Genomic DNA, 16,348 nt, shown 5'->3' on the forward strand with positions numbered 1-16,348 from the left:
TAGATTAATTGCCCAAGGGGATTATATCAAATGTTTGGTTTGTCTGATTAGCATTTTAAAACCCAAAGATATTCAGTTTACCATCACATAAGATAAGAGAAAGCTGCCAATCCTTACAATTTAAAAGCTATAACTAGAGAACTGGCATTTCCTTTTTAATACCCAGCCAATACAAAACATTATTCTCTAATCTATTCTTCTCCCTCTTAATTGATCTAATATTTACCTCGATATATTCTGACTCTGTTTGCTTCATCAGTCATTATTCTGAAACCTTGGAGGAAGAAAAAAAACCAACAACATATCAAGAAGAAGAAAAGCCACCAGTCTTGCCAACAAACAGTGTTTCTCTCAGGGCTGATGTGGGGCAGTGATGAATACGATGGCTTCCCTGTCATTAATCAGACCGCAGCTTGTCTCTCTCTGGGATGGCCCCCTGTCCAAAACGCCTCAGCCCCCCCCCCCGGAGGGGCCTCAGCAGAGACCGCAGAGCCCCCTTATTCCTCTTTCCATCCCCCTCTCCCCCCTCCTTACACCTGACAGCTATTGCCCCCATCCCGCAGTCCCTCTGGTGATGAGGCTCTCCCTCAGCGCAGATGCTAAAAAAGGGCTTGGTAGTGAAGCTGGGGAGGTTGGTGAGCGGAAAACAAGAAAAAGAGGGTGAATAAAACATAAAAGAAGCAATGATAAACAAAATATGAAAGAGTAGGAAGCAGGAGATTACAGAGGGAGATACGTAGGGAAAGGTGTGAAAAAAATTGAATACGAAAAACATAAGTGTAGAAGGGGGGATATCAGGGTGCTCCTTTCTTTGTAATCCCCCTAACTCACTCCCTCCATCTCCGTTTGCTCCCACCCACAGAACACACTGGCCTGTCTTTAACAAGGCGGCTGTCCTTGGGAGATTTCTCTCATCATCAATCAACTGCAGCTGGGGAGTCACACAGGGCAGAGAGCGGGCGAGAGAGATTGAGAGTAGGAGAGGACGACAGAGAGAGAGAGAGAGAGAGAGAGAGATGGGAAGAATGAGAAAGGAAAGAGAAGGAGAGAGACATGAGGGAGCGAGAAGGAGGGTGAAATTGATTTAATTAAGAGATGGCGAAAGCGGTGAATGAGGGGAAGGAATGCATTTCAGAAAAGTCTCTCCGCTGCGCCGCTATTTCTCATGTAGCCCGTGTCATACATCGCTGACAACAGACTCATTGAATATGAAACAGCCACTGCATGCAGGGCTGTGCTGCAGCAACATGTTTTTGGCAAAGCTCAGCGCACTATCAAGACCAATGGTACTGTTTTCAGGGGGCATTCGCTCCTCAGATATTCCGAGTGAAGGAGTTTTGATTTATTGTTGTGATAAGTTTTGATCTCTAATGTGGTTGTTGTTGTTGTCGTGTCTGCTTGTGTTTGATAGTGGAGACTAACAAATAATCCAAGTTTAACACCTTTTTATCGCTGTGCAGTCTGGCCGGTAGAAGTGAAAAATTGCCCCAACATTTACATTACAAAACAGCCAATGTTCAGAGCGAAGACCTGGACATCTGCCAGCATGAAGGCGATAATTCAAGTTTTGGAAGATTTTACTTAATTGGCTCAGTGTCACAAAAACTTGACTCAAGGATGCCCTTTTTTTCTGTTTCTATGTGGTCAGAAAGAATGGTAAAATGAGCATAGATATCATTAGCAGGTCTAATCTAAGGAAATACACTATTAAAAGTTTCTAGAGATAGAGATGGCAGGTCTAGAAACTGCATGTTGTAATATTACATGAAATCATACATAAAATCAATCATTTCATCATGAACTTACATTTCATCAAATGTCTGATCAATCTCTGTGCCTGACCTGAAGTGTCAAGTACGATACTTCCAAATGTTACAGTAATGTCAGGGTAGGATTTTGTATGCACATATAAAGACGTACGGTCAGCACGGTCGTACATTTTGGGTAACACATGGAGGTACCATGGGCCCTTTGGGACATGTCTACATAAAGAAAAATAAGTCATGTGGACCCTTTTGGATACATGGATGTGGAAAGTATAATTCAAACTTAAGTATGAGGCTGCAACTAACAATTATTTATTATCGATTAATCAAGTCAAGTATTTTCTTGATCGATTATTCATCAGATCTATAAAACATCAGAAAACAGTAAAAAAAAATGTCCATTACAATATTCTAAAGTACAAGTTGGCGTCATTAAATGTCTTGTTTTGTCCAATTAACAGTCCAAAACCTGTACATATTAAATTTACTATCATGTAAGACCAAAAAAAGCAGCAAATTCTCACATTTAAGAACCTGGAACCATCAAATCTTAACTGTTTTTGCTTAAAAATTAACTAAATTAATCTGCAACTATTAATGATATTTATCAAAATTGTTGAAAAAATAGTTGTCTCTGTCAAAGGGTGTAGGTTTGATCTGGAAAGTGATGGGGAGTTTTGCATTGCATTTCCTGCTATTCTACACAATATACTCATACACTCATATTCTACTCATTAACATTACAGCACACAGGTTTGTCTTTCTCTGTATTGACAACCACTGGGGTCAATTGGGACGACTGTAGCTCAGGAGGTAGAGCGGGCTGCCCACTAATTGGAAAATACTGAACCCCAAATTGCTCCCAATTGCTGCGCCAGCACCCTGTGTGTTAGCTTGTCACCATCAGTGTGTGTGTGTGTGTGAATGGGTGAATGTAGCTTGTAGTGTAAAAGCGCTTTGAGTGGTCGGAAGACTAGAAAGGCGCCATATAAGTGCAATCCGTTTATCATTCACTAAGTGATACACCTTAACTTGAAAAAAAAAAAACCCAAAACAAAACAAAAAAGGCCACTCTGTTCATGCACTTAGAATGAGCGATAGGAGAGATTGGTTTAAATAATGCTCAAATCAGAAGGATGTGCTCTTTGAGGTGACATCACAGCTCGTAGTGCAAATTCTTACCTCCTCTTTTCTTTCCCTGCCTGGCCTGGGTTTTCTCTCTTTCTTTTTCTGTCTCTCTCTTTGATGTCTGTATTAACAACAAAGCTAAACAAAAATGAACAGAACTGTTCCGACTGACAGCATGAAAATTACCACTAGAGACGGAAAACAGACTTTTTCTGTGTGTGATTAGCGGTGGCAGGTCAACATGTTGGAAAGGAGAGCCTGTGTATTTGTGAGCGTGATGAGTCTCAAGGGAATAAGGAACACTCTCTTCGCCAAGAACAACAGATGTGCAAGCAAGGACTGGTGCAGGTGCAATATTGGCAATAATAATGCCTTTGCCTTTTGAGTGTGCACATATTTCTTAAGTTGTGTATACACACGCTATGTGTGCCTTACATCTGTTGTACATCATTATTGCAGCTGTTGTAGCTCAGTCGATGCTGGATCTGTGATGCCACCTGATTTTTAGCAAACACATTTTGTCATGAAATACACCATACAAGATGCTGGCAAACTGATGTTATCAACCCAACAACAAATCAGCCATGCTCTGTCGTATATGCCTTTTGTATCTGTGTGTGTGTGTGTGTGTGTGTGTGTGTACAGCATATGTGTGTGTGTGTTCCAGCCCTCCACCCACCAGTGTATGCTAATCAGCAGCTATAATGTCCCGTCGAGGGAAACACATAATAAATCAGTTTTGGTTTGACTTTGTAGTGAAAGAAAGTGTTCTGGGAGACTTGGCGGTAAAAAGATGAGCTGATGCACACACACACACACACACACACACACACACACACACACACACACACACACACACACACACACACACACACACACACACAGGACAGGAGAGGATGACACAATGGAAATAAACTTTTAGCTTTTATCTACTTTTATTGTTGGCAAAAAACGAAAGAAAACAGAACTAAAACGATAAAAATGATTTGTAGACACGACGCCACCATCCCCACCCACACAACCTCCTCATAAACAGAATCCTGTTACCTAACTTAACTACTCTCAGTCAATACCACCAGATCTAATTCGTAGTAAATTTTACTATTTGGAATCCATACGACAAGTACCTTTTTTCAAGATGTTACCTGTGCAAATGGGTTCACAAGTCAAGGTCGGATGCAGTAGTGGAAGAAAAGTTAGATGCTGAGCTAGCTGATGGTCCAGGTGAAAGAGGTAAGGAGAACTGGAGGCAGATCAATAAAATGTGGAGCAGTGGGGAAGTGTGGTGAGTCCCAGAGATCCAACCAACGTATCCTTTTTCGCGGTCCGGGTGGAGCAATGCAAATTTCCTGCAACACCATTGGAGAATAACAAACAGGAAGTGTTTGTTTGTGCTGGAGGGAAGGTAAGGTGAAATACTAAGTGGCCTAAAAATGATTGCTTTTGAGACAGAAAAGACATAAAATCATGAAAAAATAACTGTAGGGTGTAAATGTTCAGCTCTGTTCAGAGAAGTGATGAATCAACTGATTGGTGTTGGTGAATTATCGACTTTTGTGAAAGCTGATGTATAAAACATTTGTTGTGGACATCAGATTTTTAAAAAAATCACCATGATAGACCATGACAGTATCTTAACCAGGTGCTTTAAAAAATGAACCATATTGTAATCATACTTTAGTTAATGTTTGGCTATTGAAGACATTTCCAGCTGAAAAATGTTGGTAGTGACGGTCTGATCCAATGACAGAAGCAATCTGAAAGGCATTATTTTTTCCTTAAGATGTTTTCTAATATATTGTAGCCTATACTTGCATATAAACATATATAGGATGTAAAATTGTTGTATTGAATTGTGTTGGACTTTTGCAGCATTTTATTATATTTTATGTGCTGTTCGTTGTATTCCTGTTACCTGTATGTGTATTAAACTACCTGTTTTTAAAGGCATATATTGTGAAAATGTCATTGAAAGTAAGCATGGGTGGTCTTGTATGCAGTTGTTTTGACAATAAAATGGGATTATTTGTTTTCTATGTGAGTTTTTGAGGAGGTTAACTACAGCTGAAGTGCACCGAAATGACTCAGATGGTGTACCAATGTTTGCTGCCTTTGTGCGCTTTCGGAAATATTAAATTTACAAGTTGAATGTTTGTAGTTCTTGAACTGGCGAGTATGGTAAATTGGGAGTTAGTTTAGATGTGATGTTCTGGTGGCTTTTCACCTTTATCTTAAAAAGGGATATTTTCAAAACAACAGCAACAAATGCACACACTCTTAAAGATTTAAGAGTAATGGTCACTGGAACTCATTTCCATTGCATCCCATCCAAAACACATTCAGCGATCAAAAGAAAACCTTTCAAAGCCATTTTGTAATTCTTTAAACACTGTTAAATTGACACAATGATAAGATGTCTTTGGATTGTGACAAAAGAATATATATATATATATATATATATATATATATATATATATATATATATATATATATATATATATATATCAAGCAATTATATTATGCAATATTTATATTCTTTGATCTGTAGAAATTGTTTTTTGAACAATAGCTTGTTAAGTCAAGATACTGTTGGATAATATTTTTGTGCACAAATGTCAGTTTACTGAAAGACTTTAATTCTTAACAAGATTCTGGTGAACTGCTTAAAATGACATTAAAACACACAGGTATTTCTAAGTATTATAGAATTATTTATTGTGTATGTGTGTGTGTGTGTGTCGAGGTCAGATAATCCACTTCTTATAACTCTGATTTAAGGAGAAATGCTTCAGACATTAAAAATAGAAGCTGAAGTACTCAGAGTAAACCCACGCCTGCACAGGTTGAAGCGCCTCACAGCAGCAAGAGTTTGTGTTGGTGTGAGGCCATAGCGCTGAGCCATTGAGCAGCCCTGTAGACTTCTGACAGAAGACATTGCTTGAATGCTGCAAACCTTCTCCACCTGCAGCTGCTGATGTGCTGCTTTAGGGGATGAGTATCATGAGAAGGATGGTGACCAGGCTGCCTACAATTAATGCAACAACCTGGAGCACGTCTTTCCAAAAAGCGCGGGAGGCTTCTTTCTCTGCAAGCTTAACAGAGAGCTCTTGGATGTGAGCCTGCAACGTCTTGATGATGGCTTTGTCCACAACTGGATCCTGTAATAATATTACAGTCTTCAGCAGGCGCTTTCCACAAAACTTCTTTTTTAGGTCTTTGATGACAGCCTTGCAGGCTTTCCCTGTGGTCTTCAGCTCTGGGCAGAAGCCTTCAGAGACATCGAGTCCCTTCATCGTCTGGTCCACCATTCTCTTTATGCGAGCAACCCACTCGTCCTGACTCATGTTCTGGATGGCGTGACACTTAGTCAACACTCTTACCGTGAGCACGGTGACAAACAACCGGAGCTGGTTCTCACTTTCTACCTCGGTTTCAGACTCACTAGAGGCAGATGGATCAGCAGACTCTGCGGTTGTTTGTCGTTGGTCGATTGTGTTTTCACCCTCTAGGGTTGTCACTGGTGTATCTTCAGTGTTTTCCAGCTCTAGGGTTGTCACTGGTGTATCTTCAATGTTTTCCAGCTCTAGAGTTGTCACTGGTGTATCTTCAATGTTTTCCAGCTCTAGAGTTGTCACTGGTGTATCTTCAATGTTTTCCAGCTCTAGAGTTGTCACTGGTGTATCTTCAATGTTTTCCAGCTCTAGAGTTGTCACTGGTGTATCTTCAATGTTTTCCAGCTCTAGAGTTGTCACTGGTGTATCTTCAATGTTTTCCAGCTCTAGAGTTGTCACTGGTGTAACTTCATATACAGTCATGTTATTTGTTTGAGGCTCTTCCATTGTCCTGGATGCTTACTAATGTCTGTGGGTTTATCTTCAGATATTCTGTCACTCTGAATCTGGGATTCTACAGATACTGCTGATGTGTCATCAAGATTCTGGAATACTGACCTTTGACACATCACAGTTGTCTATTACATCACAACACACATACACACACAAACACACACACACACACACACACACACACACACACATACATACACACACACACAAACCCACACACACTCACACACACACACACACACACACACACACACACACACACACACACACACACACACACACACAAAATCTTGCTTTTAATTTGACAATCTTACATTATTAATTTCTAGTTGACATTGTGGGTGTATGTGATGTGCTATTGTGTGTAGCTTTGTATGTTGTATAATGTGTCCTGTGTGTCTTTTGCTTTTTTGTTTTGCTTTGTACTGTTTGTTATTGTGCTGTTATAAGTTTTATTTGTAAGGGACTGCAGATGAAAATTAGCTTTAAAGCTAACTCTGGTGCTGTACATCAAATATTACAACTTATGTTTTAAACTGCACATTGTCCCAGTAAATACAATACAACCACCCATAACCATAACCCTAACCTTAACCACTGACCCAATATCAGCTTTTTCCCAATTGGGGACATGGATTTTATCCCCATGTGGACAAGCCGTCCCCAATGACAGACCCACACACGAACACACACACACACAAAGCACCTGATTATGAGAGGACGACAAAGTACCATGTCAACCAGCTTAGCTTCCATGTCTTCATGGTCCTATCCCTTGTTTGTTGTTTTTCCGTGCCTGTCTACACTCAAACCAAGCCGTGTGCTGCCTCTCATCTCTCCGTCTGTGTGTGACTTTACCTTTTGCCAACAAGCTCAGGCTGCTGGCCAAACATGTGACTTGCAGCAGTAGAGACTGTTATGGATGCCTTCCTGAAAACCTTGTTTTAAAACACATGATCTGAGCATGCGTCTGCTAATGGGGATTGTGATTAGCTGTGATCCTGAGCTATAGCTGACAATGAAAAGAAAGATGCATTTCAGCTCATACTGTGGATATCAGTTGATGCAGAAACCACAAAGGGGACTTACACTTACAGACACAAAGATTCATGTATGCCCATTATCTTTTTTAAAACACACACATACTGGCACAGGCACAAGCACCGGCCTCACACTTGCCACAGGCGGAAAAACTGATGTAATTTTATGCCAACTCTCAGAGGCGTTTTTGTTCGTCTTTGGTTTGGCCGAGGCAAACAGAGCATGTCACAACTCCACGGACTGCCCTCTGCGAGTTCATTTTCATGTCAGCGCAGTCTAATTGCTGAGGTAATTAGATTAGGGAAGGCTGTGTTAAAAATAAAAGTCTCTCATGTTTCTCAGCACTTGTGCCTCGATGGGTATAAGGCGTTTGAAGGCAACATCCATCGAGGCGAACAAAGTGCTGCGCTGTCCTCTCCTTCTGCTCGCTTCTCGGCTGCGGGGAAAATGGCACTAAAGAGAAACTTCATTTTACAGACAATGTTCTGGTTGGTTTCCTTAGAGAAACAAGAGGTCAGAGTTCAAAAAAAGTCCACACTTTTTTGGAGGGTAAGTTTTGAAGTGAGAATGTATAGTCCCGAGGAAAGGGATTTTGATCATATCTAACAGCAACCAGCCTCTCCAAGGGGAGAAACATTTTTCTTTGTCTGTGATACATTTTTCTTGTTTGTTCTTGTCATTCGGGTGTGTGTATGACGGGGTGTGTGATTCCTGTTTGTGTATGAGCGTCTATGAGCTGTGACAGACACATTATTCACAACATTCATTTTTCTTTTTTTACCAACAGTGTCTGATTAATGTTTCTTAACCATTCAATACTAAATGAAATATTCTTAATGGCTATATCAACCCATGTTGTATTGAAATCACAATTTCTGGATGTCTAGCAAGACTGCACTCTTTTTAAAGCTTTAGGTGAAATTCTAGTGTTTGTCTGACTCTCGTATTTTTGCCCAATATGGCTGATGGTCATGATAATAATTTTATTCACATTCATAGTTTGATGACAAGTAAACACAGAAAATTGTCCCCTAAACATCTCTGTATCTGTTGCAGCGAATTGCATCTTCCTGGTCAACCTGACAGCTGCCTTCTGTATTCATACGCCATTATTTTAGGTTGAGCTGGCTAACTTTTGAGTTAGCTACAGTTATGCTTTAGAAGAAATATTAAACTTGAGTAGAGCTGCAACGATTAGTTGATCGACAGAAAACTTTTTTGATAACCGATTAATCGCTTTGAGTCATTTTTCAAGACAAAAAATGCTGAAATTCTCTTGTTGCAGTTTCTTAAATGTGAATATGTTTTTTAGTCCTCTTTAGTCCAATTGAGAAAATCAATCAACAGTCGACAGATTAATCAATAATGAAAATAATTATTAGTTGCAGCCCTAAACTTGAGAGGAGAGTTCATTTCTGCAAGTTCCCGAATTGCACCATACAGGTTTCATTGACAACTACACTGAGTAGGATGAAGTGAATTGTGGGTAAAAAAAAACGACTTAATTGAATTTTTTGGCCGTATCGCCCAGTCCTCAAGACAAATGTTAGAAATGATTTCTGTTGAAGTGAAGTTTTTTGGAGATGTCACAGTGTTTCCCCTCAAACACTGTCTAAATTTCCCCAAATCTCTACAAAAGAGGTGGTGCATAAAATGTTATGGTGACCAATTGTCCAAATAGAAATACATTTACATATAAAAATATGAGAATAAGACCCAGGCTGACAAATATTGGAGTTTACCTTAAAGTTGACTTGTTTGGTGAAGTTAACACAGTTTAAAAAATAAAATATATATGGTTGAGGATTAAAATCTCCCACATACTGTGCTGGTGAAAGTAACATGAGATGGATTCTTATTTTTGAGATGAGTAATGGCAGAAATGCACTTCTTTATACTGGTTCCTACAGTATGTTTGTCTATATGTCTGTATGTGTTCCCATGGGTTTCCCACCTGTGTGTGCACTCGTGTGCTCCCCTGCATACATGACAGATCCCGGTCTCTGTATCCACTCTGTTTTTCCTCAGGTGCAAAGGCATCTGGATCGATGGTGTGAGTCTCGCACTTGATGCCCGGTGATTGATGGCGTGAAGGTGATTTATTAGTCATGTCCGAAGAACAGGCAGCAGGGGGAAAGCTCTTTTGTCCCTGTCTTTTGAGGACCACGCTGTTGTTTTTCATTTTGTTCACTTTCTTTTTCCCAGCGCGGCTCTCTCGCTGTTTCTCTCGCTCTGTTTTATTGTCGCCCTGCAGTGCCCCTTTAGATCTGGCTGTGAAGTTGTAGCGAGCAAAGCTACAACTGAGATGTCTCGCCCTCATACAGCTAGTTAGTCATTCTATAGAAACGGACTAAAAAGAGCCATACAGCAGACATCTCAGTAGTATTTTTGTCTCTGTTTCTCTGCCCTTGTCTTGTTCTTTCCGTCTGACTGGAGGCCTAATAGCTTGCTAATCACAGGCTTCAATAGGTAACCATGGAACGAGCAATTTCCTATGAATCAGGTTTGATGGGGAATAAGTCAAGAGGGAGAGGAGGATGAAGAAAGAGAAAAGCGACAGGTTGCCAGCACTGCTCTCATACCTCTTGTATCACACTGACAGCTAGCAGAAGTGCTGAGGGCCTAGTTGTAAATTGATTGACTGCTCATGAGTGGCACTATGAGGAGGAGGCAGGTGATGGTTTCCATCTGGTTCACCGAAGTTGAGACTTCTATACCAAAGCTATTTTAAACTAGGTTTTCATGATACAACAGTAAATTTGCTCCTCATTAATCAGTCAGTTTATAGCTTATAGTTTATAGCAGTTTATAGCTCTGACGTACTTGGAATATTTCAACCATCTGTCAACATTATTCATCAATCCAAAAACGCCCTCTTCAGACCCCAGTTTGCTTGACTGACTGTTATTTCATTCTTACATTTGGCTGTATTTTCAAACAGTGTGTTTCGCTTTAAATGTCACAAGAGAAAAGGCTTTTTGGATGAGCAGTAACTGATGTGTTTGGCAAATGTAACACTGTCTTTAGTCCTATTTGCATGGGACTAATAGGCTATTACCTGGGGACATCATGTGATTTAGGGAATTACTCCTCCATGTCTGTGTTTTCTGCAGTGCTTTCACACAGGATAAGCCAAGTCTGTATTTTACTTGAATTTACTAACATTATCTCCCCGGATATGGTTGAAAATGTCAAGGCTCTGCGTAACATAATAATGTTCCTTACCGTATGCTGCCATGCATGTTATCCATCTCATTGGAGATTTTGCTCTTCTGATGGATTTGAGCTCGCTCTTTCTGCGAATGGGTCTCCATGCTGTGTAGCGAGATGAGCCTTCTGAATTTGCACCCAAATTGCTGTTAAAATTTTCATTGATAATTTCCACTTCAGCCTCCATAATTCTCAACCAGGAAAAGAGGCAGAAAAAAAAGGTGCAGAGAAAACAAAAAACCTTGCTAAAAAGAAATATGACCCCAAATCACAGAGATGCCGATTCGCATGGGACTGATATTATCACGTTACCTTGGTGCGTGGTGAAATATGGTAGGTAATTGGTGGTGGAATTTTACTTTACAAATTACAGAAATGGCCCTGGATTAAGATCACAGATGACCTCCCCAATTATTACAAATTACTAGAGGTCCCCAGGTAATACTAGTCCAATGCAAATGGGGCTTTTATGAATTTTGCTGGGTTTGCTGTAGTGTAAACTTCCCAAAATCCAATAAAGGACAGGACAGACCTGCTAACATTATCCTAAACTCTGTTAGCATCAAGAACTCGCTTCACAGTGGCTGTGCAAATCATAAACAGGGCTTTTTTAACATCACCTGTAATTCCACAAACTGATGTAGTTAATCAAAGATATGCTTCTTTAGCGCTGGATGTAAGGCTCAGTTACAGGATGTAATAAACCTATTCGCTGGCTAATGATTGCAGTTGGAGCAGACACTGTTTAATCCATTCCTTACACTGTTTTTTGGGTTTCAAAATACAATAAAAAGGAAACAGCTCCCTCCAAACTTTTTAAATGCTGAGACCTGCTTTTACTACAGCCCAATGCACCACTTCGGTATGTAGACAAATCTTTATAGACCTGCTGTGCCTATGGGTGCAAAGCTATGATTAGACAATCTCTGTTCTGAAGAGGGGTTTAGCGTACCGCCGATGAGGCTGTACACTAAAGGCTATTCAATCAGTTTTCAAGACAGGCTGTATGCTAATATACTTGTTACATATATAAGACTAAAGTTATGATAGTGAGAGATTTGTGAGTGTTTTAGCTGCAGGTCACACAAGAATGACACTCTGCCGCTGGCTTTTTTCTTACAACAGATTACAGATGTGTACCTTTCCTTCTGAGACTGATATATTTTAAGCTGCTGTGATTTGATATTACATAGTTTCAATGTGTGATGCGCCATAATGTGGAATGATGTGATAGGATTCAGTAGAGCATAAACATTTCCATTTTAATTCTGCTACGTTTTTACACTGGTTGCAAGAACAAAAAAAAAAAAAAAAAAAAAAATCCAGTAAACATGAATCAACACAAAGCAGTTAAGCGAGAGAAAAATTCAAATGGGCTCCTTCGGATACTATTTGCAGCATAATTTATTATAATGTACTGTATGTTTCTCAGAAGATAGAAGAAACGACTTTCAAACAGGCCATTATAGAGACAAATTCTTTACTGCAGAGTTCAGATATACTACATCAATAACGTTGAATGCCTGCATATGTGGGCCTACTTTTCCTATGAGACTTTTCAATGGTCCATATATAAAACTCAATTCAAACATCTGTTTAAAGGAAGAACAGAAACAAATATTTTTGGCAAAAGAGTGGCTTATTTAGGTAACTAGAGGTTATTTGTGATTCCAATGCAAATGATTCTTCTTGAGGGTAACAGAGAAAGTTTTTGACCTTGTCATGCAACCTGACCATCTCTGCTGCTATCTTCAGGAAAGGCAGCTCTTTGAATCATGAGACCAAAGGACTTGTGAGTGAAGAAAGTCTGGGAGATCTGTTTCCGGGCCATCAGAGTCTTGACTTTCATCTCAGAAATCACTGGCAGGTCATCCTTATGTAGCTGGCAGTTCTTCTGTAGTTTGGTCTTAGATTGGGGTAATCATGAAGATGATGGAGCAGCTTTCTTCCTCACTGAAGAGTGTGGCTGCCACTTCATTTGATGAGCATCATGGCTAATTCAGACAGACTGATACAGTAGTTACTTCAGTCCTTTCCTTCTGCAGTACATTGAACACGACAGGCTGTTGTTCCCAAATAAGCAGGTGGAAACCGGCTGAGCTTTGTACCCCAGGAGATTTGAGACACTGAGCTTTCTGTCCACCTTTCATCTAGAGTAGAGTTTTTTGAGAAGTTAGATTTATGATGTGTGCAACATATCTCACTAGAGAAGTGCAAGAAGTTCCCAACTCTTAGAAAGCTGGTTATTTCTTCTATTGGTTTAACTCAATACACATTTCCTGCAGGAACAACTGTTTGTCTTATCTGTTATTTACAAGTAAGGTTATTATGAGCTGTCAGTGTCACCTGATCTGCTTCTTCCAGAAAGTTAGATATTTCTTTCTTCTCTTTATCATATATTGTGGAGATGGACTTTACTTAACCATGCCTTTGCCTGAGTATTGGATCTATTACTTCTCTATTACACTTTATGGTGACACAGAAATAGTGCAGGATGGTTTCATTAGTTGATTTGAACAGTGTGAAGTTTCCAGCAGTAAATGTTACCATCACTGGATCAACTATAATCGTAACAGCTGCCAATATGAACAACAACACATGCAGTTTCAATTTTACTAAACCTTTGACGTTGAGTTTCATTTAATAGCAGTGTCATGCAAGATACTACAAGAGGGATTAATACTGTCACATCAAAGCTGGGCAAACTCTATTTCACAAATCAAAGGAGGGTAAACTGAGTTAAGGCAGGATGAGACGGGATCACACACTTTGGTATTTTTGTTTTTTGCAGCAGCACTGGAGTTTCTAATTGTGGAAGATTCAGTCAGTAGGCAGCTTGACAGTTTATGAGTAAGTGTGTGAGTGAGAGAGTGAGAGAGAGAGTAGCTGCACCAAAAATGAGCTCCTGAATACATCTCAAACTTGGACCTAAAAAAGTGAGACATTTTGTAAAATAGCCTTCAAATGATCTTCAGAAAGACCTCTAAAGAAGTGGTGACAGCATTAATCAGCAAGAACAGAAGACGAAATATCATCTTTGAATATATATCACAACGATTAGCTAGCCGTCAACTGCTAACTGCTACCTGCCACTGTTACCAACATTAAAAAGGAGAAACTGCACTAAAGGATCCTAATATATCTGGTAAACTGTATATAGTTTAGTTTTTTTTGCCATTGTTTTGGCAAAAAACCCCCAAAAAACTTAAACCACATACAGTTTGCCTTCAGTGTTTGTAAGCTAGAAAAGCTAGCAGAGTAAATAGTTAGGGGATCTTGGTGTGGTATAAAGGAGATCTTTGCTGTCAGATCTCACCAGTAAAACAGGGTGAATCACACATTTGGTTAAGGTTAGATCAAACCCTGGGCATAACTGATAGGGCTCTATATCTCTGTGCTATTTATATTCCCCCAGAAGACATTTTTGAAACTCTCCATTCAGAAATCGCCTATTTCCATGCCCAGGGAAACATGCTTCTAACTGGAGATCTGAATGGATGAACAGGAATTGAACCTGATGTCATCGACCTACAGGGCAATAACTACGTGTTTGGTCAGTCTCCCCTGTTTACCGCACCAACCATCACCCATTGGAACAACCTTGACTCTGAAATAAATCAAAGTGGCAGGGAGGTAGTGCATCTCTGTCGAGCCTGAGGCCAGTACATAGTTAACGTTAGGTTCAGAGGGGACTCTTTAAGGAGATTCACATACTCCTCAGCTCTTGGGTCTAGTGTAGTAGACTATGCAATCACTGATATGGATCCCTCCACTATCAGTGCATTCGCTGTCAGAAAGCAATCCCTGTTGGGACAAACATCCAACAGAATCTTGATACATTTTACACATACACAGAAAAACACCAACAAGTGCATGTGGAGCAGAATTAGGCTGATACCCACTATTAATTAACATTCAAAAGAGAGCACTCGTTTTTTTAATCACCTTAAATCCAGCCCTCTTGACACCCTCCATTCCAAAGCCCTCCAAACTTAAGAGCTGAGACCAGAAGAGAGTCCCCTATGTCAGTTGGTGCGAGACTAACTTCCTCCTTCTCGGACACACTCTGACCAGTCTCATACCAACACTGCTTCTCAAACATCAATCAGAGTAAAACAAATTGTAACACAATGTAAAGAAACCTATTCGGAACATTGGAAACTAAAAGCCAAAGTAGATTAGCACATTATCTGGCCCTTAAAAGAGATTATGAATTGGCAGGATATGTCTCTACTGTCAGACATAGAAAGCAGAGACAGAGCCTTACCAAGTACAGGCTCACTGACCACAAATTGGAAATCAAAAAAGGAAGACACAAAAAATCATGGCAACCAAAAGAAAACAGAATATGTGGTCACTGTTTGATGTGAGGTTGAGACAGAGATGCACTTCCTCCTACCCGAGGAGGTGTGTAGATAGATAATGGATACATAAAAAGTGACAAGTGACTAATTAATAATAACTGTTAAAGTGAGAAAGACTCAAAAACATAAAAGACATATTTACTGTTTCAAGTTTTTGGTTTTACTTTAAAACACCATCAGGAGCAGGTAGATGTGTCAGGAAACAAAAGCTAGTAAATACCAGATGTGACTGCTGACTGATTGCGCAGGTGCATCAATTAGGCTGATGATGTCACTGGTCTCTTACAAAGTGTTGGGGCTCGGACATCATCAGCTTAACTGATGCATCTGAGTAATCATCTGGCACACCTGGTATTTGTTAGCTGTTGTTTCCTTCGCATTAAAAAAATCCCTGCATAGAAACACTAAAAAATTTGAAAAAATCTCAAAATATTGCATAAAAGTTTTTACACTTTTATGCAGAAGTGGAAAAGTTGTCGAATCCATAACAGCAAAATGTCACAAAATGCAATGGAAAGAGATTTAGCTATTAAATCATGACCTACATCAATCATGTGACTTAAATGTCCACTTATGTTTACGCTCTAGTGAGGAGACAAAAAACAGCAGACGCAAACATCAGATCTGTGTCGAGCGATGAGGCGACCGTAACGCTCCTCAAATTAATACATGAGACAAACATACATATCATTTTGTATTTTTTTCACCATTTGAGATTTGACTGGCACTCTTTTAATTACATCATCTCGTTGCACCCACCTCTTCTGAAATGGTTCAGTGGTCCTGACTGGAAAAAAGATTGCCATCAGCTGTTTATCTTGATGAACCGAATCCAAATATTAACAAAATTGCAATGAATTGGAAATGCACATTAATGTGGATTTTCTTTTATCAGTATTCTGGCAATTCGGTTCAAATCTGTGCTAAATTTGGATGGAAACCAACAGTAGCTAATGATTATTTTTTGGGTAAATTTGGGAGGATTTTGATTCCT

General features: G+C 39.7%; 1 protein-coding gene across 2 annotated transcripts; it reads right to left on the reverse strand.

Annotated features, from left to right (window-relative positions):
* Nucleotides 1-3,790: 3,790 nt before the first annotated feature.
* On the reverse strand, nucleotides 3,791-6,814 carry LOC121913375. Of its 2 annotated transcripts, none has more exons than XM_042436084.1 (2): nucleotides 5,727-6,801; nucleotides 3,791-4,243 (listed from the first exon to the last, which is right to left on the reverse strand). In XM_042436084.1, exon 1 carries the CDS (start codon nucleotides 6,731-6,733, stop codon nucleotides 5,879-5,881), a length of 855 nt encoding a protein of 284 aa, XP_042292018.1. In that variant the 5' UTR covers nucleotides 6,734-6,801; the 3' UTR covers nucleotides 3,791-4,243; nucleotides 5,727-5,878. The 2 variants fall into 2 exon arrangements, with proteins under 2 accessions (XP_042292018.1, XP_042292019.1); XM_042436085.1 differs by lacking the exon at nucleotides 3,791-4,243 and having other exon boundaries at nucleotides 5,598-6,615; nucleotides 6,655-6,814.
* Nucleotides 6,815-16,348: the final 9,534 nt, after the last annotated feature.

Source organism: Thunnus maccoyii, chromosome 15 (assembly GCF_910596095.1).
Source record: "Thunnus maccoyii chromosome 15, fThuMac1.1, whole genome shotgun sequence".
Lineage (NCBI taxonomy): Eukaryota > Metazoa > Chordata > Actinopteri > Scombriformes > Scombridae > Thunnus > Thunnus maccoyii.